This window comes from Bubalus bubalis, chromosome 16, assembly GCF_019923935.1.
Source record: "Bubalus bubalis isolate 160015118507 breed Murrah chromosome 16, NDDB_SH_1, whole genome shotgun sequence".
NCBI lineage: Eukaryota > Metazoa > Chordata > Mammalia > Artiodactyla > Bovidae > Bubalus > Bubalus bubalis.
Genome location: NC_059172.1, coordinates 7721072 through 7749005, shown reverse-complemented (window position 1 = coordinate 7749005; position 27934 = coordinate 7721072). Strand labels below are relative to the sequence as shown.

At 46.6% G+C, this 27934-nt stretch overlaps 2 protein-coding genes across 12 annotated transcripts; one reads left to right on the top strand and one right to left on the bottom strand.

Moving 5' to 3' along the window:
* Positions 1-108: 108 nt before the first annotated feature.
* On the top strand, positions 109-20577 carry DDB2 (damage specific DNA binding protein 2). Of its 9 annotated transcripts, XM_044929187.2 has the most exons (10): positions 262-623; positions 1767-1900; positions 2273-2464; positions 15634-15779; positions 17055-17154; positions 17246-17423; positions 17729-17871; positions 19557-19721; positions 19861-19906; positions 20200-20577. In XM_044929187.2, exons 1-10 carry the CDS (start codon positions 497-499, stop codon positions 20247-20249), a joined length of 1281 nt encoding a protein of 426 aa, XP_044785122.1. In that variant the 5' UTR covers positions 262-496; the 3' UTR covers positions 20250-20577. The 9 variants fall into 9 exon arrangements, with proteins under 9 accessions (XP_044785120.1, XP_044785119.1, XP_006042480.3 ...); XM_044929185.2 differs by adding an exon at positions 109-237 and having other exon boundaries at positions 467-623; positions 19557-20577; XM_044929184.2 differs by adding an exon at positions 129-237 and having other exon boundaries at positions 440-623; positions 19557-20577.
* Positions 16935-27934, bottom strand: ACP2 (acid phosphatase 2, lysosomal). Of its 3 annotated transcripts, none has more exons than XM_044929192.2 (11): positions 27766-27934; positions 27096-27191; positions 26688-26774; positions 25655-25807; positions 25447-25545; positions 25279-25368; positions 24704-24833; positions 23836-23918; positions 23613-23719; positions 23313-23488; positions 16935-21586 (listed from the first exon to the last, which is right to left on the bottom strand). In XM_044929192.2, the coding sequence occupies exons 1-11, from the start codon at positions 27877-27879 to the stop codon at positions 21453-21455; spliced, it is 1269 nt and encodes a 422-aa protein (XP_044785127.1). In that variant the 5' UTR covers positions 27880-27934; the 3' UTR covers positions 16935-21452. The 3 variants fall into 3 exon arrangements, with proteins under 3 accessions (XP_044785127.1, XP_006042476.3, XP_006042478.3); XM_006042414.4 differs by having other exon boundaries at positions 24704-24836; positions 27766-27932; XM_006042416.4 differs by lacking the exon at positions 26688-26774 and having other exon boundaries at positions 24704-24836.

The following is a 27934-nucleotide window of genomic DNA, read 5'->3' as shown; positions in this document are numbered from 1 at the left end:
CCCCCGCCAGGATGTGGTTACTTTCTACGAAGCCGCCTCATGCCAACTGTTGGGATCAGCCAATCACAAAGCCCGAGAGGGCATGGTCACCAATTAGAAGGTAGAGAGGCGGAGCCGAAGTTTTGATTGGCATCTAGTCTCGGGGGGTAGGGTGGGGTTAGAGGCCTGGCAGCGTGGCGTCTGAAGAGGCTTCAAGTCGGGAGGTCCAGCGCTGACGGCCATCTTTACTTCTGGCAGGTCAGCTGACTTGGACCAGCTCCGAGCCAACTTGTAGGCGGTATCCCTTTTCTCTGGGGAGCGGTGAGGCTCTGCCTTCACACACTTCCCATCCGTCCGCGCGCGTCCCCGCCTTCCCGGTGAGCCTGTTTGGCGGGAAGTTGGCTTAGTTGGTCTACCTGTGGCTGAGCGCTTTTCCTCGTCCCCGCCTTGTTCTCCTCAGAGGCTTCTTAATTCTTCCTCGGCATAGGGCATAGTACCCCTTCGCACGGAGGACGCCATGGCTCCCAGGAAACGCCCAGAAACCCAGAAGACCCCTGAGGTGGTTGTGCGCCCCAAGAGCAAGAGGAACAGAAGCCCCCGGGAGCTGGAGCCCGAGGCCAAGAAGCTCTGTGTGAAGGGCCCCGGTACTGCCTGTGCCTGCTGCTTTAATTAATTCCGCAATTTGGGGTTCTCACGCCGAAGGCTGGAGTGGGGGATGGGTGCGCATAGGTTCTGAGGCTGGCCCAAATTGTGGGCGCCTCAGGCTATGCATTTTGTCTGTAGGTCCTTTGACAGCCTTAGAGCTTGGGTTTAACCTCTCTCAGGTGACAGGACGAGGCAGATGACCTACGTTACAACAGACACAACCGACTTTTCCAAGTCCTTGTTTGTATCGGCATTTTTACACACTGAGAATTGCTTAAGATAATCCTACCTTGCGTGGTGGTGTGTGTGCTTAATTTCGATAGTTAAAATTGTTAGCTATCTGTCCTTGGTTTAACTGCGGGAACCTTCAATTTCCTTCCTTCCTCTGAAAACTCACTCTTACTGGTTTCTTGGGGCTAAAACCTGGGGCTGTAAGGAAAGTAGAGAACTCAAAAGACGGGATTGTCGATGAAGTGTTTTTTTTTGTTCATGAGAAGAAAGAATGGGTTGTCCAGAGGCAGGATTTATAGAGATCAGGTCCTCAAATACAGGTTAGTAATCCGGAGTTGCTTTATTCCTATTCTAGGTGGATCTGCCTCCCCAAAAGTAGCCTAATGAATTTAGCCCCATGCCAGACCCCGTGGATCCTGCTGGTTTTCAGGAGAACAGATTAGACTTGGGGCCCACAGCTGGTCACTTCTACATTATTGTAATACAGGATTTTGGAAAAAACTGCTTCTCTTGGTCACTTCCACTGTATCGTCTTAAAATCTTTTTATTGTGCTTTACATATGACTTTTAAATTGTCACTCAACCCTATCACCAGTTTTCCACCCCAGACTGAGAAGAGTTCTGCAATTCTTGTGTGTTTCTTGGGCTCACTTCTCAGGAACCCTGGAAGATCACAGTGTCACTTCAGAATTACTGTTTTGGGGAATGTTTTTTTGGAAGAGATTGAATCCCTGCTCACTATTTATTTGTTGTGCTGGATGAGACTGAGCAGAACCTGAAAAGATCTTAGGAGGTGATAGAGATTGTCTCTGCCAAAAGAAGCAATAGGGCTTTCTTTCTGGCATATTCGGCAGAAAAATCTTGCCTGCGTGAGACTGGAGCGGAAAATATGTGTCTGTTCTGCTTGGCAGGTTCTAGCAGAAGATTTGACTCAGGCCTTTGGGCGGGGTTCGCTAGCCTGCGGGTCCCGCCGCTATGCAGCAGCATCGTCAGGGCCCTCCACCAGCATAAGCTGGGCACAGCTGCCTGGGCATCACTACAGCAGGTGAGGCGTTTCCTGGCTGAAGAATTCAGGGGTTTGTATGGTGCCTTTTTAAGCCTCTGGATGCTCCAGAATTAGATGCTGGGTTGGTTCACCAGGTTCTCAGAGAGATCATCCCCACCTTGGTGACTGGCCTGCTGGGCTGTCAACAAGATAGAAGTCCTATGCTGTAGGGGTCCCAGCAGGAATGCACTCTACCTCCTTGATTTCTGTGGTTAGATTATGTGTATTGCAAATCTTTTTATGCACAGAGCCAGGCAGTTAGTTTTCCCTTAGTGGGAGAACTTGGCCCCAGGCCTCATCTATGGAGGAGTCAGAGATAGGCAATTGACCCTTGTGTTTTAATTCAACTTAATTCTTTTCTCTCTGTATTAGGGTCTCCAGCAGTCTTTTTTGAACTCTCTGGCTTCTTACCGGATATTCCAAAAGGCTGCCCCTTTTGACAGGAGGGCCACATCCCTGGCGTGGCACCCAACTCACCCCAGCACCCTGGCTGTGGGCTCCAAAGGGGGAGATATCTTGCTCTGGAACTTTGGCATAAAGGACAAACCTACCTTCATTAAAGGGGTGAGCAGTACCCTGTGCCAGACAATAGTACTGAAGAGATGTTTGCTGAAGGGATGAAAAGTCATCCAGTAACAAGGAGATAATTGGGATCAAAAGTAACTGGGTATTTTCAAACAAGTAAACGGTGATGGTACTCAACTCTTTATTGAATGCTTGCCCTTAAAATGTTAGCAACTATGATACACTAATCATCCTCATAAGTTACTTACAGGATCTAAGCCCCTTCTTACCTCTTTGACCTTGCTGTTGTCTTCCTCATTGCCTGTGCTTTAGCCATACTAGATACTTCTGTTCCTGAAATTGGGTCTTTGGACTTGCTGTTCCTTTTGACTGGAGTCCTCTTTCCCGTGGTTTTTCTCATGGCTGGCTTCCTCTTACCATTCAGGTCTCAGCTTAATATACTTCTTCTACAAGGCTTATTACTGACCGCTCTGCTTACTCACTAATGACGCTCTACCTCATTATTATCCTCCATCACTTTCCCCCCACAGTATTTATCAATATCTGAAATGTTTTACTTATTTGTATGTCTTTGTCCATTATAAAGTAAACTCCACGATGGCAGGGACCTTGTCTTTCTAACTTACACCGTATCCCCAGTAATTAGAGTAGCTGCTTTGTATTTGCTGAATGAATGAGGGCCTTGAGATATAACTGGGCAAGTCAGATGTATACCTACAAGATCACTGACTGTACAGCAATACAGATGCTAAATGCTACAGAAATGAGAGAAGGAAGAATCTCTGGGGATTAGAATTGATAGGGAAGGTTTCATGGATGAGTGAGATGTGAGGAAGAACAATATTTAGGTAAATGGAGAGAAAAGGAGGAAAGGCAGAGTGTGTTTGGGGCAAGGTGTGGCAAAGAGCTTTTTAGGGATGGTCTTAATTGTGCTAGTGTTTGCCATCAGTCGCTAAGGGGTTGAGAGTGTTGGTTTCTCCACCAAAGAGAACACTCTTATCTTGCCCAGTAGGGGACTGAGATTGGAGGGCTATACTGTGAAAGGTGACACTGGGTTTAGAGCAGGAGCTGCAAATTCACATACCTAAAGAAGCCAGACAGATAAAAGAATGATGCAGGATGGTGGTTAGCGATAAATTGGAGATGGTTGACAGGTGAGAATTGAGGTCCTGTGGTATCAGATCTGAGTTTTTCAAATGAAGTCTGAAATGTTTGGATTTTTAAAAATTGTAGTGAAACACGTAAAGTTTACCATCTTAGCCATTTTTTAAGTGTACCGTTCAGTGTGAGAACATTTACATTCTTGCATAACCAGTCTCCAGAACTTTTTTGTCTTGCAGAACTGAAACTCTGTAAACATTAACAGACTTCCCGTTCCCCCCTCCCTCCAGACCCTGGCAACCGCATGCTGCTTTCTGTCTCTCTGATTTTGACTGACTGTCTCATACAAGTGGAATCAGACAGTACCTGTCCTTTTCTGACAGACTTATTTCACTTAGCATCATGTCCTCAGGGTGCATCCATGTTGCAGCATGTATCTGAATTTCCTTCCTTTTTAAGGTTAAATAATATTCCTCTGTATGTATACACCACATTTTTTTTTACCCATTCATCTCTTGATGGACATTTGGGTTGCTTCCACCTTTTGGCTTTTGTGAATAATGCTGCCATGAACAGGGTTGCACAAATATCTCTTCGAGTTCGTGCTTTCAGTTCATTTGGTTTTGTACCCAGAGTGGATCACATTGTAACTCTAATATTTTGAGGAACCACCATACTGTTTTCCATAGCGGCTGTCCCATTTTACATTCCTGCCAATAGGACACAAGGATTTTAATTTAAAATACCTGATTTTTAATGTTGGGAACCAAATGAAATTGAACATGCTCTGTAGCTAAACAAAACACATTTGTGAACTGGATTCTTCATTAGCTCACTGTTTTTCTACCTCTGGTTTAGAGGCCATAGCTAAACCCACGATGAGTTCTTTGAAATGGACGGTTTGGAGAACAGCTCATCAGAAAAGGCCAGGTTAGACAGACTTGAGAGATTAGGATTCAAGCTATGAGATTATTCAAGAAAATAAGTGCCTGAAATCCGAAGAATGGCTTTCTGTCCAGCTGGTGAGACAGATGACCACCAAGAAGTGGAACTTTAAGTTGAAGTCAGAACCCAGAGCTCAAACAGGAAGAGATTTGTTCACCGCTGCCGCAGCGGCTGCCAGCAAGCAGCCAGGATGCGAGAATAGAGAAATTTAAGAAATAGCCTAAGAGTGTCTGGGGAAGGGCTTCCTGACTAAAAGAGGAATAATAACTGCTTTAAACTTGTGTTAGGGTGAAGGTGCTTTGGGTTTTATCACCCTTCCTTACGATGTGTGTTTAAGTGAAGCTTCCTCACGCTGTTGTGGAGATTGGTCTGGGCATTTAAACTGTGTGACTCACAGGGAGGTAGGCTGTAGCAGAAGAAAGGTTTGGTGGTCTGGAAAACTGTCTGTACTCCCAGAAACCGACAGCAGAAGGTTGATTTGAAACCAGTGAGGAAGGGAGAAGCAGTGCCTCATTTTATCTTTTCTTTAGTCATCTGACCTTGGTTCTGATCTTGATATCTTTCAGGCCCTTGGCAAGGGGACATGTGTTTAATTTTCAAAATGATCATTCTCGTTGTAAAAATTACCTGTGCTCATTGTAAGAAATTCAAGCAATACAGGAAAAATATATATATATAAAGAATAAAGTAACTGTTACCTGAAATCCCCATATGGGGCATCTTTATATGTGTGTAGACACTATTATACACACCCATTCTTTTATTTATGTTTTTATATAAGTGTTCTACCCTAGAATCTGTTGTATTTTACTTATTAGATCATATTCTGGTTTAGTCATCTTGTACCAGATGATGACCACTTAAAAATATCTTATTTCCTTTTTTTTTGTAATGTCTTTGGTTTTGGTATCAGGGATGTGTTCCCTCTACTTGAATTTTCTGGAATAGTTTGTGCAGAGTTAGTACTATTTTTTTTCTTAAATTTTTCATAGGATTCACTAGTGAAGCCATCTGGATCTAGAGTTTTCTTTGTTGGAAGGTTTTAAACTATATTTCCAATTGTTTAACAGCAGTAAGGCAATTTAGGTTATTTCTTCTTGAAGGAGCATGGCAGTTTGTCTTTCAAGTAATTTGTTCATTTTATCTAAGTTGTTGAATTTAGAGGCATAAAGTTGTTTATAGTATTCCCTTGTGCTCAGATGTTCAGTCATGTCCGACTCTTTGCAACCCAGTGTACCATAGCCCACCAGACTCCTCTGTCCATGGATTCTCCAGGCAAGAATACAGGAGTGGGTTGCCATGTCCTCCTCCAGGAGATCTTCCCAACCCAGGATCAAACCTGAGTCTCTTATGTCTCCTTCATTGGCAGACAAATTCTTTACCACTAGTGCCACCTGGGAAGCCTTGTATCTTTTTAATATTCATAAGATCTGTAGTAATGTTCTCACTCTTTTTATTGGTACTGGTAATTTGTGTCTTTTTTTTCTTTTACCCCTGATCAGTCTTGCTAGAAGATCATCAGTTTTGTTGATATTTTCCAGCTTTTAACTTCATTGATTTTTCTCCATTGTTTTTCTGTTTTCTTTCTTTATTTTTTTTTTCCCCATTGTTTTCTTTCCTGTGGGTATAATTTGCTTTTCTTTTTCTGGTTTCTTAAGATAGAAACTTGGATTTTTATTTGATTTTTTTGTTGTTGTTTTCTAATACAACCATTCAATGCTATACATTTCCCTCTATTTCTCTAACTGAATCTTACAGATTTTGTTGTGTTTTTGTTTTCATTCAGTATAAATTACTTTCCAAATTCTTTATGATTTCTTCTTTTACCTATGGATTATTCTGAAGTATCTGTTTGATTTCTATTTGGGGATTGTTGCGATATCTCTGTTACTGATTTCTAGTTCAATGCTGTTACGGAACAAAAGACATTTTCGTGATTCCAGACCTTTTATAACTTAGCATATTGATTGTCTTTGGAGTGTTCCATATGCATTTGAAAAAAGATGTGTACTGTGCTATTTTGGGGTGAATTACTCCTTAAATGTCAATTAGGTTACATTGGTTAATAGTGTTTGTATCCTTTTTTTAAATGTTCTATAGCCTTACTGATTTTATATCTCTTATCAGTTATTGAGAGAGGAATATTGGAATCTCCAACTATAAAATTGTGGTTCTGTTTATTTTCCTTTATTTTTTTGCTTCAAACGTTTGGAAACTGTTATTAGGTGCTTACACGTTTAGAATTATGTCCTTTTGATGAATTGACACCTCTGTTATTGTGAGATGTCTCCTTTTATCCCTGATAATATTTCTTGTTCTGAAATTTTATTTCTTTGATATTAATGTAGCCATGCAGCTTTTTTATGATTAATACTTGCATTGTATATCTTTTTTCATCCTTTTATTCTTAATGTATTTGTATATTTGTATATAAAATGTTTCTTGTAGATAGCATTTAAAAAAAATGCAACCTGCTAATTCCCTGGTGAACCAGTGGTTAGGACTCTATGATTTCACTGCTGAGGGCTGGGATTCAAGCCCCTGGTTGGGGAACTGAGATCTTGCAAGCTGCATGGCATGGTGAAAAAGGAAAAGTCCATTCTGACAGTCTCTACCTTTTAATTGAAGCATTTGTCCATTTACATTTAATATGATTAATTATAAATATGATTGGATTTAAGTCTGTCGTCTTCTGTATTTGTCTCATTGTTTTGGTCCATTATTTTTTCTTGCCTTCTTTTTGATTGAGTACTTTTTGTGATTCCATTTTATCTTCCTTATTGGATTATTAGTTACACTTTTCTTCTTTCCCTTCTCTCTCTTTTAGTAGTAGTTCTAGAGTTTGCAATGTACATCTTTTTTTTTTTGACCATGAGACTTGGAGGATGTTAGTTCCCTGACCCAGGGATTGAACCTGGGCCCTCAGCAGTGAAAGCACAGAGTCCTAACCATTGGACCGCCAGGGACTTTCCCACAGTCTACATTTTTAATGTAAGAGTGAACATTCAAATAGTATCATACAACTTTATATGTACTGTAACAGTCTTACAACTATGTACTGACCCATTTTCTCCTTTCTCTCATTGTCCTTTATTGTACTTCTACATACTTTGTAAAGCTTACATTATGATTTTTGCTTTACACAGTTAATTATCTTTTTGCTTTTATTTAAATATTTATTGAGATATAGCTGATGTATGATAAATTGCATGTTTAAAGTGTGCAACTTGATGAGTCTTGACATATATAAATATGTATACAACCATAAAACCATCACCACAATTAAAATAATGAACATATCCATCACATTCCTTACACCCCTTGGTAATCCTTCCCTTTCTACTCTCTGTCCTGTCACCTGAAAACCACTGATCTGCTTTCTATTCCTATTGATAAATTTGCATTTTCAAGACATATAAATGGCTTGCATGCCAAGTTGCTTCAGTCATGTCCAACTCTTTGTGACCCCCATGGACTATAGCCCTCCAGGTTTCTCTGTCCATGGGATTCTCCAGTCAAGAATACTGGGGTGGGTTGCCATGCCCTCCTCCAGGAGCTCCTCCCCATATAAATGGCACTATATGATATAGACTCTTTTCTTTTCCCTGGCTTCTTTCATACAGTATGAATATTTGAGGTTTATCCATATTTTTGCCTGTATCAATAGTTTGTAGTAGTATTCCAGTGTATTGATATACCAGTTTATTTATCCATTCATCTATTGAAGGGCATTTAGACTTTTTGCAGCTTTTGACTGTTACCAATACAGCTGCTATGAAGATTTCATGTACAGTCTTTGTGTGGATATATGTCTTCATTTTTCCCGAGTAAATACCTGGTGGTGAAATGGCTGGGTTGCAGGGTAGGTATCTTTTAAAGATGTTTTTTAAATGAGAAAAAAACTTTAATATTTACCCACATATTTGCCATTTCCAGTTTTTAAAATTCTTTTGTATGATTCAGACTTCCTTTTGATCTTCTGCTTAAAGAGATTTCTTTAACATTTCCTATAATGTAGGTTGGTTGGTGATGCATTTTTTTTTCCTTTGTTTGTCCAAGGAAGTCTTTATTTTGCAGTTTCTTTTAAAGGTATTTTTGCTGGGCATAGAATTCTAGGTTTACAGGATTTTTTATTCTTCTTTTAGTACTTTAAAGATGATTTCTGATGTGAAGTCTGCTCCCATTCTATGTTCCTCTTCATATGATTTTTCTTTCCCTTTGTCATCTAAATATTCACAGGATCCAGGAATCACAGCATAGATATCTTGGGTAATTGGATAAATTACCCATTACTTAATCCACTCCAGTTAGCATGGGTCTAAAGCAGCCTATGGAGAAGGCAATGGCACCCACTCCAGTACTCTTGCCTGGAGAATCCCATGGACGGAGGAGCCTGGTAGGCTGCAGTCCATGGGGTCACGAATAGTCGGATAGGACTGAGCGACTTCACTTTCACTTTTCACTTTCATACATTGGAGAAGGAAATGGCAACCTACTCCAGTGTTCTTGCCTGGAGAATCCCAGGGACAGGGGCGCCTGGTGGGCTGCCATCTATGGGGTCGCACAGAGTCAGACACGACTGAAGTGACTTAGCAGTAGTATAGGCAAAGCAGCCTATAGTCTAGATTTTGGCCTCACCCTGAGACAGTACCCTTCTGAGGACTCTGCTTGAGCTATGTTAAGAATCTTTTCATTCTGGATGGTGAGAACATAGACTGTTCTGAGGATTTCTCCTTCTGTTAATTTCTGATGTCTCCCTTCTCCCGCCCTAGCCTTATATAGTTTCCTTAAACACATTTACACAATATTATTTACTCCCTGAGGGGACCCCTCTGAAAATATCCATAATGCTCTCTCTCTGCACGTCAGCCTCTCCAGCATTTTGCCCTGCTGGCTTTCCCAAGTGTCTCCTGAGCCCATTGAGACTATTAGGCTGTTTGGGTCCTCCCTGCCTATGCTACAGCCTGGGTACGCTCTCCAAGCATTAAATTGGGGCAATCACATGGCTGCCTCCCTCTTTACCCTCTTGTGCTGCCTGTTGTCCAGTGTGTGAAAACTTATTTCATGTATTTTTCCATTTTTTTAGTTGTGTTAAGGCAGGAGGATATATCTGGTTTCTGACACTCCATCATGGTTGGAAGTAGAAATTCATATTAATTTTAATAGTTTCTCTGAGGGATTTAAATTTTTTCCCTATACAGTTTGTCATGTGTAAATCATGAGAGTTTGATTTCTTCCTCTACCATTTTTACACTTCTTTTTTATTTGCCTTATCTCATTGGCTGAGGCCTCTAGTACCTTGTTGAATGTTTGCTCTAACAGGCATTCTTATCTTGTTCTTGATTATAGAAGGCTTTTATGTTTTATCATTGAAATTTCTGCTGCGTTTTATTGTGATAAGCTATATATAACATGAGAATTACAATTTTAACCATTTCAAAGCATATAGTTCAATGGCAGTACGTACATTTATATTGTGCAGTCATTACCCCTATCCAGCTCCAGGACTTCTTCATCCCCAAATTAAACTCTATACCCATTAAACAATAACTGTCTATTACCTCTTCCCCAGCCCCCCTAATCTGTTTTTTGTCTCTGAATTTCACAATTCCAGGTACTGCATGTAAGTGGAATTATACAATATTTGCCCTTGGTGGTCTGGCTCCTTTTCCTTAGCATAATATTTCCAAGGTTCATCCGTGTTGTAGCAGGTTTCAGTACTTTATTCCTTTTTGAGGTTGAATAATATTCCATTGTACAAATATACCAAATTTTGTTTTGCCACTCGTCTGTCATTGAACATTTGGATTGTTTCTGCCTTTTGCTATTTTGATTCAGCTGCCATGAATGTTCGTTTATGTACAAGTTTTTGTTTGAACAACTGTTTTCAGTTTTCTTGGCTATGCACCTGGGAGCTTGTTTGTTTTTAATACCTTTTATCAGATTAAGTAAGTTCCTCTTCTATTCTTAGTTTGCCAGAAGCTGTTATCATGAATGATAATTGAATTTTTTCAAATACTTTTGTGTCTGTTGAGATCAGCATATGATTTTCCTTATCTATGCTATTAAAAAAAAAACTACACTGTTTTTTGTTTGTTTTGGTTTATTACCAAATAAACCAAATTTGATTTTTTTATTTAAATGTTCTTTTTCCCCACTTTTTAACCTTTACAATTATATTTCTAGCAAGTGGTACTGCTTCTTTTAAAAACTGTGGTAAAAGCACATAACCCGAAATGTGTCATCTCAACCATTTTTAAGTGCACAGTTAACACTGTATTTCCATTTTTTGCAACAGAGTTCTAGAATTTTTTTTTTTTTTTAGAATTTTTTTATCTTGTAAAACTGAGACTGTGTGCCCACTGACTAACAGCTCACCATTTCCCCTTCCTTCCAGCCCTTGGCAACCACAGGTTTACTTTCTGTTTCTATGAGTCTGAACTACTTTAGATACCCTAAGTTTTGGTGGTTTTGCTGGGGCTATGTCAGAGAATATTCTTTTAGGAAGTACACAGTAAAGTATCTGAGTGTGATGGGACTTCATGTTGGCAATTTATTACCAAATGGTTCCAGAAAAAAACAGTTCTTTGTGCTGTTCTCACAACTTTTCTATGAGATAATTTGAAAATAAACTTTTTTTTTTTTTTTTTAAAGATTGTTTCTTCCTCATATATTTAGTACATTCATCACTGAAGCCATTAAGATCTGGAATTTACTTTGCGCGAAAGTTTTTAGTTGTGACTCAGTTTCTTTAATAGCTATCAGACTATTCACATTTTTCCTTTTCATCTTCTGTCAGTTTGGCAAGTTTGTACTGTTCTAGGAATTTGCTTATCTCCTCTGAATTTTCAGTTTTATTGGTAAAAGATTGTTTATGATGTCCTCTTATTACTTTTTAAAATGTCTAAGATATCTTTTCCATCCACTAAATTGGTTATTTGTGCTTTCTCCTTTGGTCATTCTCAGCTGGGATTTATCAATTTAATTATATTAGTCTTTTCATGGAACTAACTTGGCTTTGTTGATTTTCTCCACAGTGTATTTATTTCATTCATTTCTGTTTTTTTCTTTTTACTCAGTGGTTTTAGCTTCTTGTTTGTTTTACAGCTTCTTGAGATGGATGTTTGGGTCATTGATTTTTAGGCTTTTTTAACTTTTATTGTGAATAATACTCCTGTGAATATCTACATACAAGTTTTTATAGCAACATACATACTCATTTCTATTGACTATATATCTTCTTGGGTATATGTATCTTTGGGGCCATATGGTAATTGTATGTTTAATTTTTTTGAAGAATTGCCTATGTTCCAAAGCAACTACTCCATTTCACTTTCCCACCAGCAATGTAGGAGGGCTTCAGTTCCTCCACATCCTTGACTGACAAATAAAAATTGTGCATATCTAGTGTACATCATAGTGTGGTTTTGTTTTTGCTTTATTGATCATTTTTGGCTGTGTCATGTGGATCTTAGTTCCTGACCTGGGATGGAACCTGAGCCCCCTGCAGTGGGAGCACAGAGTCCTAACAACTAGACCACCAGGGACCCAACATGATGTTTTAATACATGTATATATTGTGAAATGATTTCCACAATCAAGCTAATTAGTTAACATCCATCATCTTACATAGTTTTCTATGTGTATGTGTATGCTGAGAACACTTAAGATCGATTCTCTTAGAAAATTTCACATATAAAATAGTTATTAACTATAGTCAGCACGCTATACATTAGATCTCATGAATAGTTGAAACTTTGTGTCCTTTGACGAATATCTCACCATTCCCCTACCCCCCTTCAGCCCCAGGCAACCACTATTCTCTTGCCTTTGTGAGTGACTTTTTTAGATTGCACATATAAGTGAGGTCATGCAGTATTTATCTGTGTCTGACTTTGCTTAGCATAATGTCCTCCATGTTCATCCATGTTATCAGAAGTGGCAGGATTTACTTTTTTAAGGCTGAATAATATTCCACTTGATACATATATATATCTCACATTTTCTTTCTTTATCCATTCATTGATCAGCAGACAGTTGTTTCTATATCTTGGCAATTGTGAATAATGCTGCAATGAACACAGGAGGACAGAACTCTGAGAAACTGATTTCCTTTCCTTTTGATAACATACTCAGAAGTAGAATTAACTGGATAGTTTGGTAGCTCCCTTCTGAGTTTTTCATGGAGGAACCTCCATACTGTTTTCCATAATGCCCCTACCAATTTACATTCCCACACCAGAGTTCCCTTTTTCCACATCTTGGCCAGCACTTGTTATCGCTTTTTTATAATAGTCATTCTAACTGGGTGTGAGGTGATATCTCATTGTAATTTTGTATTTCTGTTAGTGATGTTGAGCACCTTTTCATATACCCTTTGGCCATTTGTATGTCTTTGGAAAAATGCCTATTCAATCTTTGTCGGTTTTTTTTTTATCAGATTATTTGTTTCTCCTTTTTTTGCTATTGAGTTGTCCAAGTTCCTTATATGTTGTTGATACTAATCCCTCATCAGATATAGTTTGCATTATTTTTTTTCATTCTATAGGCTGTCTTACAACACTCATTATTGTCTTTTTGTTTATAGCCTCCTAGTGGCTATGAAATAGTATTTCATTGTGACTTTTATTTGCATTACCTACTGACTAATGAGGTTGAGCATCTTTTCATGTGCCACTATTTGTATATCTTCTTTGGAGAAATGTCTGTTGAAATCCTTTGTCCTTTTTTTGGTTGCACCACGGGGCTTGTGGGATGTTAGTTCCCTGACCAGGGATTGAACCCCAACCATGGGAGTGAAAATACCAAGTCCTAAACGTAGGACCTCCAGGGAATTCTTTGTCCATTTTTTAATTAGGTCTCTTTTTAAAATGTATACTAATTACAATTATTTTAAAGCCAATGTCTAATAGCACCAATACCTGGATCTTCTGTGAGTGTCTTTAAGCTGGTGTTTTTTCTCTTGGTTGGTTATTTGATCTTGATTTCTGATATGCTGGACAGTTTTAGATTTGATGCCAAATATTGCATATGAAAATTTGCAGAGACAATTTGAAGTTTTTTGAGTGCTCTTAAAAAAAGAATTTTTTCTCTCTGGCAGGCAGGTCAGGTAGAATCAGATCATCTTAATCAGAGACGGAAATGATTTGAATGTGGACTTCAGTCTTCATGAGGGATGGTCTGTTTCGTTTGCTCTTATTTCTGGGGTTTCAGGGATCCTAACTAAAACCTGCATTTTTTTTTTTTCCTAAAACCTTTCCTCTCTGACAGGTCTGAACTCTGTTTTTGCCTCCCTTGAGATTGACAGAACTTCTGCTGAACTTTTCAGCTTCTCAGCCATACAGCTTTCTCATCTGCATAGGCCTCAGGAGCAAAAGCAGCATCGAAATGTCAGACTTACCTCTCTGCTTCTCTTCTCTCTAGGAGGCTGGACTTGGTAGTCCTTGGTGCCTTGATAGCTCTTCGTTGACTTCAGAAACTTTCCTTTGAGAACATACACCTCATCTACCTTTTCTAGCTTTTCTTGACAGGTTGGCCTGAAACCAGCTAACCCACCGTGACTGGAATTGGAAAGTCTCAAACACATTTTCTTTTTTGTGTTGTGTCCAGGTGTATGTAGTCCTTCTCAGTGCAAGAGCTGTCGTAACTACTTAATCCACCCTTGCTAGAAGAACACACATGCATTTTGCCTGAAAATGTTTACATAAGTGCTTATTACTAATGCTTTGACATAGGGCCAGTCCTTTCTTGTAGTAAGTGCTCACTGATTCGGGTTCACCTTGTCTTACATAAACCGAATCCATAATGCATACTTTACAGCGTCTAGTTTCCATTTCCCAAAAGTGGAGACATAATTTAAAATCAGTTGTGAAGCAGTCTGATTGCAGATTTTCTTTTCACTATTTCCCACCCTAATTGTTTGTAAGTATCTCTCCCATGCTTAATTCAGCAACTCTTATTTTAGCAAATCTTTTTAATCTAGTTTTTCCAAAGTGTTCAATGTGGATTTCATAGAAACCACAGTGGTCATTCTTTTTGCACATATTTCATCAATTTTAATTAAATTACATTTTAATGAAATGTTTTGTGTTTAAAGTTTAAATGTTTAATAAATTACATGTTTAGTTAAATTACATGATTACAATACAAAGTACAACTGACATATCTAGGTTTAAGAACAAACACAACTAACCCTTCATAAGCATAGAACTCAGCTAGTAGGAGCAGATTAACTTACTAGCAGCGAGGGTTTGATGAACCGTGGGCATCAGTTAGAATGAATGGAAAGTACCAGTTAGTGTGCTGAGTGAGTTAAGTGAATGTTGTGTAAGAGGCCTTGTAGGAGTAAGGCTGGGAGAGCAACAACATACAGGAGAACTGGAGGAGGAGCCTGGAGGATATAAAGTTCTTAAAACAGTGCACTTGATGTATAATAAGCACTTAATAAGGTTATGCTGCCAATGTCATCATGATTATCTTCATCATCGTCTGGTATGTCTGCAAAAAATGAGCTCCGGTCTGACACCAGCCCACCTAACCCAGCCATTGTTCCAAGCTGAAGCTCCTCTGAAAAGAGCATTTGTATGATACATTATGCTACATCCACACAATAGGGTATTCAACAATAAAATGGGATGAACTATAGATTCACAGAGCAGGCTGGATCAAACTCAGGGGTGTTACACCGAGTGAAATGAAAGAAGCCAGTCTCAAAAGGCTGCATACCATGAGTCACTGATCCGACAGTCCATCAAAGGCAAAACTTGTATGGTGATGAAGAACTCCTCCCTGGTTGCCAGGGCTGAGGAGTCGGGTGAGGATGCGACTACAGTGGGAGAGCGTGAGGGATCTGGGGGGAAGTGACACAACTGTTGTGCATCCTGATTTTGGTGGTGGTGGTGGTGGTGCAAGTCTCTACATGCGTTAAAATTCATAAAGCTGTATACCAGAAACAACCAACTTACTGTATGTTCGTTAAAAAGTGTAAAATGAGAACCTTAAGAAGCAGTACTGTGGAGAGCTCCCTAGTGTCTAGGCATCCAAGCTGGCCCGGCCCCAGCTGTGGCCTGGATGGCTCTTGTGTCCAATCAGAGGATGTGCGCCCAGGCTTTGTCCGTTCATGGGCCAGTATCACTCACTGACTTTTTTCTTCCTTGTGTTAGATTGGAGCTGGAGGGAGCATCACTGGGATGAAGTTTAACCCTCTCAATACCAACCAGTTTTTCACCTCCTCAATGGAGGGAACGACTAGGCTGCAAGATTTTAAAGGCAACACTCTCCGAGTTTTTGCCAGCTCAGACACCTGCAAGTGAGTAGTTTTAACTCAAGAGGGGAAAGGGCTTCTAGGCTCTCGGTGTAGTTGTGGCGAGAGCACCCGGATCCCATTTCTTTTCCCTAAACCCGGCACAGGGAAGAAAGGGGTTAGCTCCTTTTCACCCTTCCCTCTGACTCTTTAGCTGCTATTCCTCTGAGCTAGGTGGGTTCCTGTTTCAAGGACGGGTTCTAGAACCTCAGCTTTTCTCGGCAAGGGAACGGTCTCAGCTCTTCTGTCAGTCCTTACTGTATCCGACTAGACCTGGATTCTCATTGGACAAGTCAATGTGTCATTAGTCTAAAAAACTACTTCAAGCCTGGAGCAGGAACTAAGACCTTAAGACTCTATTCCCTGCTTTCACTGGGGTGTAATGACCTGGCCAGCTCCTTGATGGAAGCCGAAATGGATAGAATCATGTCCACAAAGCACTTTGGACTCCCCAAGAGCATGTGGCTAGAGAAATTACAAAATGCTTGTCACTTTGGTTTTCAGTCGGAGATATGACTGCTCCCCAAGTGTGTGAGGGTGTGGGGTTCTACCTAGCACTGGGCTGCCACACAGGGGTAAGAAATACAGGAGCAACAGGACAGGTAACAGGTGACCTTACTCTTCTACAAGGAGCCCTCCTCCTGCAGGATGTTTACAAGGGATGCAGAAAGCAGAGTAGCAGAGATTTGAGGGGAAAATGTGAATCTGGGCTCTCCCGACTGGGTATCAGGATCCCTGATGTTCCCCCCACCCCGACCCGTCCCTTCATATCAAGTCGTCTGAGGGACAGAAACAGCAGGTAGTTCCAAGTTGGTGTGCTTTTTCCCCTAAGTGCTCAGAAGGGGGCAGGAGTTCCTTTCCAGCCAGCAGTGAGGAAGAGTTGGGCAGTCCCTGTTTGAAGTGTCCTCTCCTTTGACCCAGAGGGTGGAGAGTGGAGAGAGAAAACAACAGCTGAGTCTTCCTCAGGGCTCCAGGGGGCAGGCCCGGACTTGAGGACTCGCCTTACGGCTCTGGGTTTGGCTGCTTCAGGGACTCTTACCACATGAGGATCCTGAGCCTAGAAGTAACTGGACAAGTTTCTGAGCCCCACCACGCCCATACCCTTTGTCGGGATGGTGGACGAGTCTTGAGTGCTCCTCACTGGGAGTCCATGACAAGATATTCACTCACTCAACGGATATTTATTGACTGTCTGCTGTGCATGAGACATGAGCTGCAGCAGTGAATAAATGCAACTTGCCTCTGTCCCTAAGAGTCTTACAGCACAATCTCTCCCTCCAGCGTCTGGTTCTGCAGCTTGGACGTATCTGTCAAAAGCCGAGTGGTGGTCACGGGAGACAATGTGGGGCACGTGATCCTGCTGAACATGGATGGCAGGGAGGTGCGTTCTCGCGAGCCCAGGCCCTCCCCTCCCCTTCCCAACCCCCAGCCTCGGTTCTGCACCCCAGCCTGAACCGAGCTCTCCTCCGCAGCTTTGGAATCTGAGAATGCACAAAAAGAAGGTGACCCATGTGGCCCTGAACCCGTGCTGTGACTGGCTCCTGGCCACAGCCTCCGTAGATCAAACGGTGAAAATCTGGGACCTGCGCCAGGTTAGAGGGAAATCCAGCTTCCTCCACTCGCTGCCGCACAGGCATCCTGTCAACGCAGGTGTGATATACCAGACCTCGGCCTTCCTGCAGACCCCGCCGACCCGCCGTTTCAGGGCCTTTCCCGCAAAGTGTAGAAGCCACTCAGCCAGGCCTTAACCCCGCACAGCGTCGGCCAGGCCGAGGTCCCGAGCCCTCCTGTCTCTAGCTGCCCCCCCAGCCGCTGAGCCTCTTGGGTGTTTGTTCACAGCCCAGATCATGCCCCTGCCACCCATCTCTAGGAAGCAGTGGGAGGGAGGTGCCCCTGCGGGCCAGGATAGGGCCCACCTGGGGTCCCTTGAGCTCAGGGGCTTTTCGCTTTGCCAGCTCACTTCAGTCCCGATGGAGCCCAGCTCCTGACCACTGACCAGAAAAGTGAGATCCGGGTTTACTCTGCTTGCCAGTGGGACTGCCCGCCAAGCCTGATCCCACATCCTCACCGCCACTTCCAGCACCTGACGCCCATCAAGGTAAGTGATGGTAGGGAGGCGGCGGTGGACATGGAAGCCTGCAGCCCCAGCCCTCTTCTCACCCTGGCTCACTCTGCACCTTTGGTCCAGCTCCGTGAGCCCGTTTTGCTGAGTCTTCGTCATGTCTCTGATAAGCGGATTTTCCTGAGTTCTTTCCAGGCAGCCCAGGCACTTTCTGAGATCCTGACCCTCTGTTCTGCCCTCAGTTTCGGTGACCTGTGTGTGCAGCTGACCCACGAGCTAACTTGGCTTAGTTAGCCAAGCCATTTGTGGCTTCTCTAGCCTTAACCCCCAAGGCTTCCAACCTTCAAGTCCTCCATGCCTGCTGCCCCCCGTCCCCTCCGCGGCCGCCAGTCTGAACTCTGCCAGTCCTCCTGCTGCCCAGGTTATATTCTTTTCTAGAACCACAGCCCCTCTTCGGACCTCCAGAGCTCATGCCTGCACGTATGTAGTCAGTAGAGCATAGTTCAGGCAGGCAGAGCCCATTCCCCCACCCCCCAGGTTAGACTCCTTCAGCAAATCACTCACAGTAGGGATCCCAATGTCCTCATCTATAAAGAGGGAATAATAGTATCTGACTGACAGGTGGTGGTTGTGAGGTTGAACCCAAGTACTTAAAGCTTGTGGCAACATGCTTGGTGCCTAGGAAATACTCAGGAAATAATGATTTGGTATGAGAATGGCCCCCACACCGTACCTCAACCCTAGAGTAGGAAATGGCAGCCCACTCCAGTATTCTTGCCTGGAGAACCCCATGGACAGAGGAGCCTGGTGGGCTACAGGGTCACGTAGGGTCACAAAGAGTTGGACACGACTGAGCAACTTAGCGTAGCGTAACGTACCTCACATCTAATCCAAGCTGTCTGTAATGTCAACCCATCAGCAGTTGGTGTTCCCGTTGACCCTTTCTTCCTTATCTCCTTCTTGGCATCAATCAGCCAGCCCAACCGACAGCGTCCCAGGTGTGACCTGTGAATTTTTTCCAAGCCGTTGCCTGTAGCACCTCTTTGTTCCTGCTAACCGTGTCTTGTCCCCTTCAGAACTTCTTTGAAAAGCTTTCTTGGGAAAATCCCATCCACTTCTGTCATCCCAGTAGCTGCTGGGTTTGTTTTGAGTGGGGTGATCTGGGAACAGAGAGGTCCTCCCCCGTTTCAGCCACTTGCCATTTTCTTCTCAACTCCCTGATGTTGGAGGGAGAGCTGTGGGATGAGCTCAGAACCGGGGTCCTATTTGCAATGCAGATCCCTGGGTCGGGAAGATCCTCTGGAGAAGGGAACGGCAACCCACTCCAGTGTTCCTGCCTGGAGAATCCCATGGACAGAGGAGCCTGGCGGGCTACAGTCCACGGGTCACAAAGAGTTGGACACGGCTGAGCAACTATACCATCGCTTTCGCTTGGGTAGCACTGATGTTAAAATACTTAGCAGCTGGTACAGTGTCAGGAAATGCAAAGAGAGAAGGCCTGCATGTGTCCTGAGGATCACAGGAAGGTCAGCTGGGGATTTTACATTTGCTATGGTAGATGCATGTGCACTTCAAAACCATTCTTGTTTCATGTAGGTCTTACCTCTGTTGTTAAATTGCTGGCAGTTGTATTAACCGTTGTTGTCAGTGGCAAAGGTACTTCTGCTCTCTCTCAGTGCTGTTCTGCATTTACTCCTGTGACTTGCCTCTCCATCTCCTAGGCAAGCTGGCATCCTCGGTACAACCTCATTGTCGTGGGCCGATACCCAGATCCTAATTTCAAAAGTTGTTCCCCCCATGAATTAAGGACGATCGATGTGTTTGATGGAAGCTCAGGAAAGATCATGTATCAGCTGTATGACCCAGAATCTTCTGGTATCATGTCGGTGAGGCCTGGGCCCTCAAATAATAAATGGGAGGAGGCAGGGATTCAACCTCATGGATCAAAAATGACCAATTACTCCTCACATGCCCTTCTTCTGCTACCTCCACTTCCTCCTCATACTCATCCCCTTGTCTCTGCAGCTCAATGAATTCAATCCCATGGGGGACACGCTGGCCTCCGTGATGGGTGAGTGTACATGAGGCCGGTCAAGCCCAGCCTACTCCCCAAGGTTCAGTGCAGGCTCACCCCAGCTTAGCATTGCTCCAGCCACCCCCAGGATATAGTCAGTGAAGATGGCAACCAGGAGCCCACGGTCTCTTTGGACCGAGGGCCGTCCTTCTCGCTGAGTCTTAGCCACAGCAATGCCTGGCTGCTGCCCAGATTCCTGGTGTCTCCTGACCAAGTGCCAGGTTCCCCACGCCAGCTCCAAGTTCTCAGAGGCTGGTGATGGAAGGTGCCTCTGGTCTCACTCTTCCTAGGTTATCACATTCTCGTTTGGAGCCCGGAGGATGCTGGGACTCAGAAATGAGAGACGTTAATGAAGCGGGGGCCAAGCAGGGGCTTGGAGCCCCACGAGAACAAGTTCTTTGACGAGAGGCGGCTTCGTGTTAAAGGGCCGAGGTATCGGAGTCCCAGCGTTGGAGCTGGGGCACTGGGACCGTGACATGGGGACTGGACACGCGCGTGGGCTGAGCTCCAGGAACTCCAGAGTTGGCAGACTTGCTGTGCCAAGGGCCTCTGCTGTACGTGGCCTGGAGCCGAGCTTCTCTCCTTTCTCCTCTCTGACACTCAGTGCTCAGGTAGTGGTTTTTGATCTGTGCTCGCTATTCACACAGCCAATAAAACATACCCAGTGAGCTTCTGAGTGGATCTTCTAGCTCTGATCTGGTCAAAGGGCTTCTCAGCTCCCCAGAATGAAGAAAAGGCATAGAACCAGCACTGGGAGTCCCAAACCTTCATTCTCTGGAAGCTGTCTCAGTGCTATTCTGGGCCACAGTCTAGAGCTGTTCAGCTCACAACCTAGGGATCCCAGCCCCACTAAGGGTGGGGACGGTGATTTCAGGATTCTGTACCACAACTCACCGTCCCCTCTCCGCCATCCCCGACTCCCTCCCAAGCACAAACCTCCTTCCAACCGGCTCAAGGTGAGGGGTGACAAAGATGCTGAAAGCATTATGTCTCATTCGAGTTAACGGTGGCTTCAGCTGGACAGACTTCACTGGCTGGCTCTTGGGTGATCTGGTTCCCTGGCGGCCAGTGTTTGTACCCCCAGTGTTGGGCCGTTCTTCCCGCTAAAATAAGCACTGAGAGGTGAGAGGCAAGACCGTGTCCTTGGGGCCATCTGCCAAAGACTCTGGGTTGGAAGAGAGAGCAGGGTTTGATGGAGAGGCAAAGCAGATCAAGCACCGTCTCCTTCAGTCTTTTTCTCCTAGGTCCTGAGTGAAACGAGCACTTATCTACATTTGACGTCCTTAGAAGGGAGCACGGAGGAGGCAAATCCTGTTTGGAGGAAGCCAGTGTCCGACACAGTACTTGGTTAACGTCGGGCACGTGGATGCCGGGTGACAGGTGCCTCGGGCCAAGCTGAGCCTCACTTGTTCATCTAGGTGTGGTGATCAGAGGGAGGCCCAACCCAGGGTCTCCTGTCCATGGGCTGGGGAGCAGCAACAGTCAGGAGCAAGGGCCCAGCCCACCTCCCCTAGGAGGCAGAGGGAAGGGGGCTGAGTGGTTGTCAGGCGTGGTCCTCCCCGTCTGGGACGTGGCGGTAGCCAGGAGGCTGGGCCTGCACCCGGAAGAGGACGGTGAGGAGCAGCACTATGAGGAGGAAGAGGATGGAGCCGCAGACAGCCAAGGCCACGATCACCTCTGAGCACAGCGCCGGGGGAGGAGAGAAAGGTCATGTCAGTGTTCGTTCAGCAAATGTTTGGGCGCCTGCCACATGCCAGGTGCTGTTCCTACAACAGGGAGATCACAGGCAGCCAAGACACAGTCTCCCGTGTGGCTTTTCCCTTCTAGGAGAGGAGATGCCATGACAGGCAAATGACAGGAAGGACAAGTTAGCGGCAGATGCCGTCGAGAGAATCAAAGCCAGGCAGGTCACAGGCAGGGTGTCACCAAGAAAGCAACACACGGACCTGAGCCTTGGAGTCAGTGAGACACACACAAGAGCTGAGAGAAGAGTGTCCTCAGGCCAGCGGCGGGGGTGGGGGGAGGTGGAAGCAAATGCAGGAGGGACTTAGCTCGACATGGTCTAGGAAAGAGAGTATCACCAGAGCAGACCGAGCAGGGCCTGAAGGCCACAGTAAAGAATGTGGGTTTTATTCCAGATGACGGGAAGCCCTTGGACAGTTCTGAGAAGGGTAGTGATGTGAACCGATTCATGTTTTTAAAAAATTTAACTCTGCTGACAGACTGGTAGGGCCAAGAACAAAATCAGAAAGAACGTTGGGAAGCTTTTCAGTACTTCTGGCAAGAGATGATGGTAGACTGAGCTAGGGAGCCAGAGCACGGATTTTAAAGACTGGACTGGCAGGATATGCTGGTGGTTTGGAGGTGGGGGTCTGAGGAGAGGGCACTCGGAATAGCACCTCAGGATATGCTGTGTACCTGCGTGGCTGAGGCTGCATTGACTAAGGTGGGGAAGCCTGCAGGGAGAACCTCCACTGTGAGATGCCTTAGCTGACATCCACATAGAGACCTCGAGTCCACAGCTGGATATGTGAACCTGCGGCTCAGAGAGAAAGAGGTCACGAGTCATAAAAAGAACTTAGCATGGAAATGGTAACGTGAGGCCATAGGGCTGGGTAAGCTCACTTGAGTAGAGGGCATCAGTGGGGAAAGAGCCAGGCTGATGAGCCCGGGGCTATCTGCTGGTTAGTGGGGAGGAGAAGCCAGTAAAGAAAGCTGCCTGCGGGGAGGGGGAAGGAAAACCAGAGAAAGCAAGAAAGTGGTCAAAGGAGTGACTGACTCCATAACGCCACTGACAGGTGAGAGGAGCTGACTAAAGAACTGGTCAGCTGGCTTTGGGGTGAGAGGAGGTCACTGGTCCTCAACAACAGTGACTTCTGTGGAGTGGCAGGTGACGGAAGACTGTCCAGTGTGAGTCTGAGAATGAGCGGCAAGGAGGTGACAGCAGAGTCTAGGCAACTCTTTGAAGGATCCCATCCGAAAGGGGGAGAATGGGAGTGGCGGCCGGAGAAGGAGGTGGGCCAAAGGAACCTCTGTTAGGCTCTGCGACGGGACTGATCCAGCAGAGCAGCGACACTGAGCACCGGGGCCCACGTGGAGGTCAGAGGAAACGAACCCGGGGTGTAAGTGGAAAGGCAGGCCCCCAGCGGGGGCTCACACCAGCGAGAGGGCCAGGACACCCGGTGGGGGGAGGATGAGATGGTCCTCTCCCTCCCAGCTGCAAGGCCTTCCTCATGCTATAAGAAGGGCATCGCCTGAGGGCGAGGAGTGCGTCTCAGGGTGGGAAGGAGACTGTCTGGGAACCTGCACCAGGATTGGAAGTGCATCAGCCTCTGGAGACCTCTGGGTAGGAACCGGGAGCTGTTCTGGGCCTCGGCCAGCATGGAGGCAGACGGCAGCTCACCTGTGTCTGCAGGCCCGCCCGCCAGCTGGCACTCCTGCAGCCAATCCTTGGGCACGACCGGCTCTGTGAGGTGGAGGAAGTCCTGCAGCGGGCAGCGGTGAGAGCAGCCGGGCAGGGTCAGGGGCCAGGGGGCCCTGTGACTCTCATTCCGGAAGTACATCTCCACCGAGAAATTCCTGCGGGTGGGTGGGAGGCACAAGGGCAGTGGCTCCCCAGGCTAACAGCGTCCCCTCAGGCTGCCCACAGCCCCGCCCTCCACTTGGGCGCACCTCCCAAGGGCAGACGGCGTGCTCCACTCACCCACTGTCCTCCTGGTACAGCTCAAACATGTGGCAGGACGCATAGGGGGCCTGCTCGCCGTTGTAGACGCCCAATGCCATCTGCAGAGCCACCAGCGTGGTGTCGTGCTATAAGAGGAAGGGCTTCCCATCAGCACCACTCCCCCCGCCAACCCCAGATACCGAAGAGAGGAGGAACCCAGCTTCCGCGTGCCCTGAGCCCCCTGGGGGCCGTGGGAGCTCACCGCAGAGTAGACCAGCAGCTTAGGGAGCTGGGAGGTGGTTGCCATCAGCGTCAGGTTCTTCCGTATCTGAGCCAGCAGGACACCTGAGGGAGAGAGTCCCCCCGTGTCAGCGGCTGCGGCCTTCACCGTCTTCCGACCGACCTACCTGAGGGCCTCTCACCTTCTGCCAGCCCTGGGTCTGATCCCAGCAGAGAGGACACGTCAGAGGAATCCCACTTAAAAACTTTCAAATTTACAGAAGGAAGCAAGATAAAACAAGATACCCCTATTTCAACACAGACGCAGAAACCTGCCCATTTATTCATAAAGGGGCAATGAGGCCCTGCCTGTGTTTGAAGAATTACTCCAGTTGGGAACAAATGTAAACCTAAGGCTGCTTCAGGGAGCACTAGACGGCAGCACCAGGCCAGGGGAACGCTGTCAGGGGCAGACTTGGAGAACTGAGATGCTGGGAAGGTCTGGCAGCTGGCACTCCCTTGAGCGCTCAGATCAGCGTGTGGCCTGTGTATTATTCTTGGCCTTCTTTCACAATGGCCCCTGGTGGTCCTTTGGGGGAGGTGGGGAGTTATTTGGGGGGACAGAGGGTTTCCTGATGTGGGTGAAACTAAGAATATGAATGGACACGCACACGCACACACACAAAAGATGCACACCAGCCTGTGGTCACTGGTTCTAGTGACAGACGTGCTAAGCACCTGGGGGACTGGGGAGGCTTTGATGACTGATGGGATAACTAGGGTTCACTGGTCCTCAAAGAGTAGAGAACTCTTCAGGTAGAGAAGTGAGCGTGTGAGAAGTCCCCCCTGCAGAAGGTTTCTAACGCTGTTGGGTTCTTTCAGGGGAGTGACATGCTGGTCTTGTCACTCACCCCCCTGCAGCCGGGCCTTCTCTGCCTGCTTGTAGATCCCGAAGAGGAAGCGGAAGCTGAAGTCCTTCAGCCGGCTCAGACGCTGCATGGTTTGGGGCGAGGCCCAGGGTGGCAGGGGCAGCCCATGTGTCTGCTGTGTGTGGCAGCGGGCAGGTTAGCTTCCCGGCCCCGGCCAGAGCCTCTCCCGGGAGCAGCTCTCTTCCCCGCTGGGATGGTGCCTGCGTGTGTGTGAGGGGAGGCAGAGGAGAGGCAGAGGGTCTGGAACCGGGAGACGTGGTGGAGGGTGTCGAGGAGGCGGGGAACAGGAAAGGAGGCTCGGGCCCCAAAAGTGTGACTCAGCAGAATGGAGTCGGATACCACGAGAGCTCTGGGTGGGGAGAAGTGGGAACTGCTGACCCATCAACAAATTTGTTTCCCACTCTGAGGTTCTTTCTCACCCGTGAGGGAAATTCTTCTGTTTCACAAGAGGTGGCTTGCCTGGACCACCCCAGGGGCATGGCATCCAGGCATGGTGTTTTACTTGGCCTGGCCATGCGGGCCTGCCGAGCTGTGAGAGAAAACCTGAGCCGGCTCACCTCGCAGAATAGCGTGTCGTAGACATTCCAGACGGTCTCCAGTGTCAGGTCCGTGAGCCCCGTCTCATTGGCCACCATATCCAGGAATTGCTATGAAACACGATCAGGGGGTCAGTCCTGCCCGAGGCTGAAGGTCAGGGTGGTGCCCTCCACTTCAGCCCCACTCACTGCATTCTGAACACTCTCGTTCTGATACTCGGGCGTCCGCCGGGTCTCATTCTGCAGCTGTTCAAAGCGGGGGCATGGGCCCAAGGGGAACTTCAGCAGCTGCAGGCCAGAGCGGGTAAGCAGAGGCAGAGAAGGAGTCGGGGATCAGCAGGCCAACGGTCAGAGTCGTTCCTGCCGTCGCCTCGAGGGAAGGGCGGGCCAGGCTTACCCTGTCCTCGGCAACGGGCACGGTGTGAACAGGGATAGGCTGCCAAGAGATGTTTGGGTTAAAGCGCTGGATCCCATCGGGCGGGAAGAGTCCAGCCAGGTTGGCCTCCGCACTCATAAGCGTCCGGTCAAAGTCTGTGCTTCGCACATAAACCTGCAGAGATGACAACACCGGTCCCACCTGTGAGAGTCGGAGGGTGGGGGCAGCGCTGGCCTCGCAGTGGGGCCCCAGTTCTTGCTGTTCACCCAGCAAATTGTAAATCCACCAGGCATCTGCCCCTCTCCCCTTCTCTGGCCTTCCCCACCCCTCTTCCAGCCTAGACTGCTGGGGTTGCTGTCCCCGCCATCTGCAAAGAATTCCTGCGGGAATGGCTATAGGTCAAATGCCCCTCCCAGTCCGAAGTGCTTACTCAACAAGGCTCTCGGGTCTGCTGGCCTGCCTGGTTTATTACAACACCTGTCTCCCTTATCGAGGCCCAGGTCCTTGGGGGCAGAAACTGTCTTTAATCACACACACACACACACACACACACACACACACACAATGCCCCCCTCCCCACCCTTAATAACTGGCTTAGAGAGGAGGAGAGGAAATAAGATGAGGAACAGAGATAACTGCTTGTGAAAAGGGAGGAAGAAGTGAGAAAGGGCAAAATCAGGATGGGGCCGGCCCTCAAGGAAACAGTGAGGACATGAGAGACAAAGATTGGATCTGGCCGACGCACTGTTACACACAGTGCCAGCACAGTGCCTGGCCCGTAACAGTACTTGGATGGAAAGCCTGAGTTACTTCACAGAGTCAGAAACTACTCTGCGAGGCCCATAAGTCTGGGCTTGGATGCTTGAACAGTTTGGCTTCTTCCCAAGCCAAGCAGGGGCAACTCAGCCTCCAGAGTTTTGCTCCAGACAGCCCGTGGACGTCTCGTCCTGCAGCTGTAACCAGAGATGCATGGAGGAAGGCCATAGTGCCCGGGTCACTGGTAGTCTCCCTGAGGGCAGAGGGTGAAAATAGCCTCTCGAGTTCCCAGCCTTACCTCTTGCCGGTGGTAAGAGGCATTGACAAAGCCATGGTAGCGCTGTCGCAGAGCCTGGCCCAGCTCCCAGTGCTGCAGCATCCCCTCCTGCGGGCAAACCCAAGGGTTAAGGGGCCCAGGGGGAGGGGGATGGCTCATGAGAACAACAGGGCTTAGCCACGCTGCTTTCCACCTTGTGGTTGGAAGCAGGAGTGGGTTAATCTGATCCCACAAGTCGTTTATTAAGGGGCTGATAGTGCATGCATTGTGTGTGCCCATTTTAATCTGGGCACGGATCAAAGTAAGCTGAAGAAATGTGGCCAAAGTCAGCACCCACATGGGGAAAAGCAGTTTGGTGAGTTCTGCAGCCTGCTCTAGAGGTCACCGGTTCTACAGCTCATGCTGAGAGAGAGCTGGCTCCTGACCCACCTTGGTTAGCTGACCAAAGCCCTGGGGCCATTTGTCTTCCTGATGGGGGTCCTTGGGATACGTTTTCACTGGAGAGCGGTCTCCATGTCGGTACAGCTGAGGAAAGAAAGTGGTTAGCCCAGAGGTCAGAGGGTCCCCTTGGTGTGGACACAGAGCCAACCCCTGCCCCATGTTGAGAACCTTAACTCTACCCACTGTGAAAAACCCCAACCTAGAAGTCAGTAACTTCTTGCAGCCTCCAGAGACTCTAACTTGGCTAAGCAATGCCGCTGGAGACCTTGGGAAAACCGAAAGTACAGGAGGGAAAGGGAAAGAAATGAAAGCAATGCAGGTGTATGTGTGGGGTGTGTGGGGGCGGGGGGACTGGGGAAAAAAAAATCACCAAAGGTTGCTTTAGAAGTGAATCTCGTATTAATCATTGAACTACATCCCAGTCCCAAGGCAGACTCACCAATCTATCCTCTAATACAGAACTCCGTGCACCGTGCCCCCCACCCTAAATACCCAAGGGCTTCACAAAAACTGCGAACCCTGGCCCCCAACCCCGCAGGCCAGTCGTCTCCTCCCTACTCCAGACCCCAGACCTCAGCAAAGCCCCGCCCCTCCCTCCACCAGCAGGCCGGTGCCCTCCTAGCACTGGCCAGCCCTTGGCGACCCCATCTCTCATTACCAAAGTAACGAAACGCAGAGTCCGGGCCTGAGTGGGTGGCATCACCATCAGGTTCACACCAAGAATGAGCTGGAGAAGAGCTGCCCGGCTCCAGCCAAACCGCCTGCCCGCCATCACCGCTGTAGTCTATGCAGCACAGAGGCTGGAACCCTCTGGGTGACACTTGCAG